This window comes from Microtus ochrogaster, unplaced genomic scaffold (assembly GCF_000317375.1).
Source record: "Microtus ochrogaster isolate Prairie Vole_2 unplaced genomic scaffold, MicOch1.0 UNK82, whole genome shotgun sequence".
In the NCBI taxonomy this organism is placed as follows: domain Eukaryota; kingdom Metazoa; phylum Chordata; class Mammalia; order Rodentia; family Cricetidae; genus Microtus; species Microtus ochrogaster.
Window position 1 is genome coordinate 638,105 of NW_004949180.1, and position 2,481 is coordinate 640,585.

General features: G+C 47.4%; 1 protein-coding gene across 1 annotated transcript in view; it reads left to right on the forward strand.

The window, feature by feature from the left end:
* Positions 1–684, forward strand: part of LOC106144427 (basic proline-rich protein-like) — a 2,118-nt gene extending 1,434 nt beyond the window's left edge. The window contains exon 3 of the mRNA XM_013354986.1: positions 21–684. Within this exon, the coding sequence (XP_013210440.1) occupies positions 21–684 (664 nt within the window). The remainder of the gene's footprint in view (positions 1–20) is intronic.
* The last annotated feature ends 1,797 nt before the right edge of the window (positions 685–2,481 follow it).

The window sequence follows — 2,481 nt, forward strand, 5'->3', positions numbered from 1 at the left end:
CCCTCCCCCCACCCCCCCAGCTCTCGCTCGCTCTCGCCGCCGCGGCTCCGCCAGCCCAGTCCGCATCAAAATACGGCCACACAATATGGCGGCGCGGCGGCCGGCAAACACCGCGAGATCTGCGGCCGCGGCCCAGGCGGCGGCTGTGACGAGGCCTCCCTCCACCGGGTGGCGGGGATGCTCTCTTTTCCCCGCCCCACCTCCGGCGCTCGCTTGCGGTCCCCACGCCCGTCTGTCTCGCCGTGGCTGAGTGGGGCGGCGGGGGTGAGGGAACGACGAGCCGGGGCGCGCGCGGGCTGGGGAGACGAGCGCGGCTTCCCTCGGAATCGGGCGGGAGAGGGAGGCCCTGAGCCCCGACCCGCGCGCGCGCCGCCGCCTTCGCCGCTGAGGGGCTCTCGCGCGCGGGGCCGGAAGCGAGTGACAGGCCGCCCGGGTGGGTCGGCGGCCACGCACGGGGGTGTCCCCGAAGGCGAGGTGCGCCGCGGAGCAGGTGGGCCCGCGGAGGAGGCGAGCGCCGGGCCTGAGGGACCTCCGGGCCTGCGAGCCGGACACACCCCCTTGGAGCCCGGCCGCGCCGAGGCCGCGGCTCAGCCGGGAGGGACCCCGCGTGGGGACGGAGCCCGGGCGTTGCTGGACGCGTCCTGGAAGCCGCGGAGTTTGGATCGGGTTCTGGAGTTTCCTTGAGCCCCTGTGTGGAGGGGAGAAAAAGCAAAGGATCTCACTAGTGCAAGGGAGTCGTTTCGATTTTAATTGCGCGTTCCTAGAAGTCCTAGAAGCCGAGCCAAAGACACTTTAGCTTAGAGGGGAGAGGGGGACACTTCGAGTTTCTATCTTCTTAAAGATATATGGGATTAATTTTCCCTCGGGGGGGGGGATGTTTAACGTTCAGATGTTTCTCACAAAGTAAGATAAATTTATTTAAAAATCCTGGCGCTTTCATATGTCCAAAAAAAAAAATGGCATTTTTTTCTGACCCTGTCCAAAACGTGCATATCGCTGCCAGTTTCTTCCTTGAAGAAATTCTTACTCCCGAGAAAAATCCCGAAGGACTGTTTTTATTATTCCATTTCCAGTATAAACTCCGCGGGTGTGAGAGTTTATTGTTTTAAAAACTCTTTCTTAACATTTAAATATAACCCTTCCACTTCCTTTTTCATACTAATTTTTAAAAAAAAAACAACCTAGGGCGGCGATGCCACAGGTCTTTATGCTGGAAGCAGAGGCAGGAGGATCTCTGTGAGTTCGAGGACAGCCAGGACTACACAGAGAAACTCTCTTGAAAAACCCGAAGCAAACAAACAACCCCTGAAGTATTGGGGTTTAGCTACAATTAAAAACCTTTAGCCCTTCAGAAGTCACAAGTGCTAATGTTTTACAACTTTGGAGCTTCCATTTTTTTCTCTCTGTTGGAGATGACAATAAAAGAAGTATATGATTTAAAAAATTATTTGTGTGTGTGAAGTAAAAGTAAATTATGATTTACATAATAGATGATATTTACATTAATTCACAGTAATAGGAGTCATCAAACCCTATTATGTCACAGAAGTTCCCTGAGGAATTATTTTCACATTCCTTATAGCTGAAGCAATGATTTTAGATAAATTGAATCAGTTTTAAGTCAATTAATAAACTAAGGCACCACGCCAACATATACTTTTAAAATAATAGAATTAGGTGCTTTAAGTAAAAAAATAGTTTCTGTTAGAAATTTGTTTTACGAAATGTACATGTTTTAATAGAAACTAATGTGTTCTACATAAACTTAAATGTAATGTATGTCTATAGGTCTGGTCTAAGGACCAGTAAAGGAAGAGATGTGTGGAATGTAATAGGACATTTGCACAAAGTCTGAAGGGCTGGGGCCTCTGTCTGATAATGAGCAGGCTTCAGGCAGCTGTGAGAAGAAAATGTTATGAAAGAAACAACCTATTTTAAAAAGCATGGCAATGTTGTAAGAAACAAAGACCTCAGATTAAAGGAAACTAAAGGGATGTGACATCTAAATGCATTGTAGCACAGACCAGAAGTTGATTCCCTTATTGGAAGAGAAAAAGTTACAAAGTATATCAGTGAGCTAATTGGTGAAGTTGGGTATGAACTACAGGTGCAACATTAAGTACTGGGTTTTTGTTAACTTTCCTGAATCTGTTCTGATTGGTAGTATTCTTAAACACATCGAAGTACTGATGGGGGAAGAGGACATAATGCATAAAACTTTTTCCAAGAAAAAAATAAGCATATACATCGTATATGTCATGTCTGCCATGCATATACAGAAAAGGTGATGGTAAATTTTAAATCTTGGACTATCAGAGATATTTTTAGAGTTAATTTGGATGACTCTAGACCATTTGTGTTATTTTGCAATTTTTTGAAAGTTTCCTTATGAGCCTAGCCTTTAACAGGTGAGCCATCTCTCCAGCCCAAACAGTCTCTCATTTGTCAAGCTCCCCCCTCATCTTGCATTTTTGATAGGGT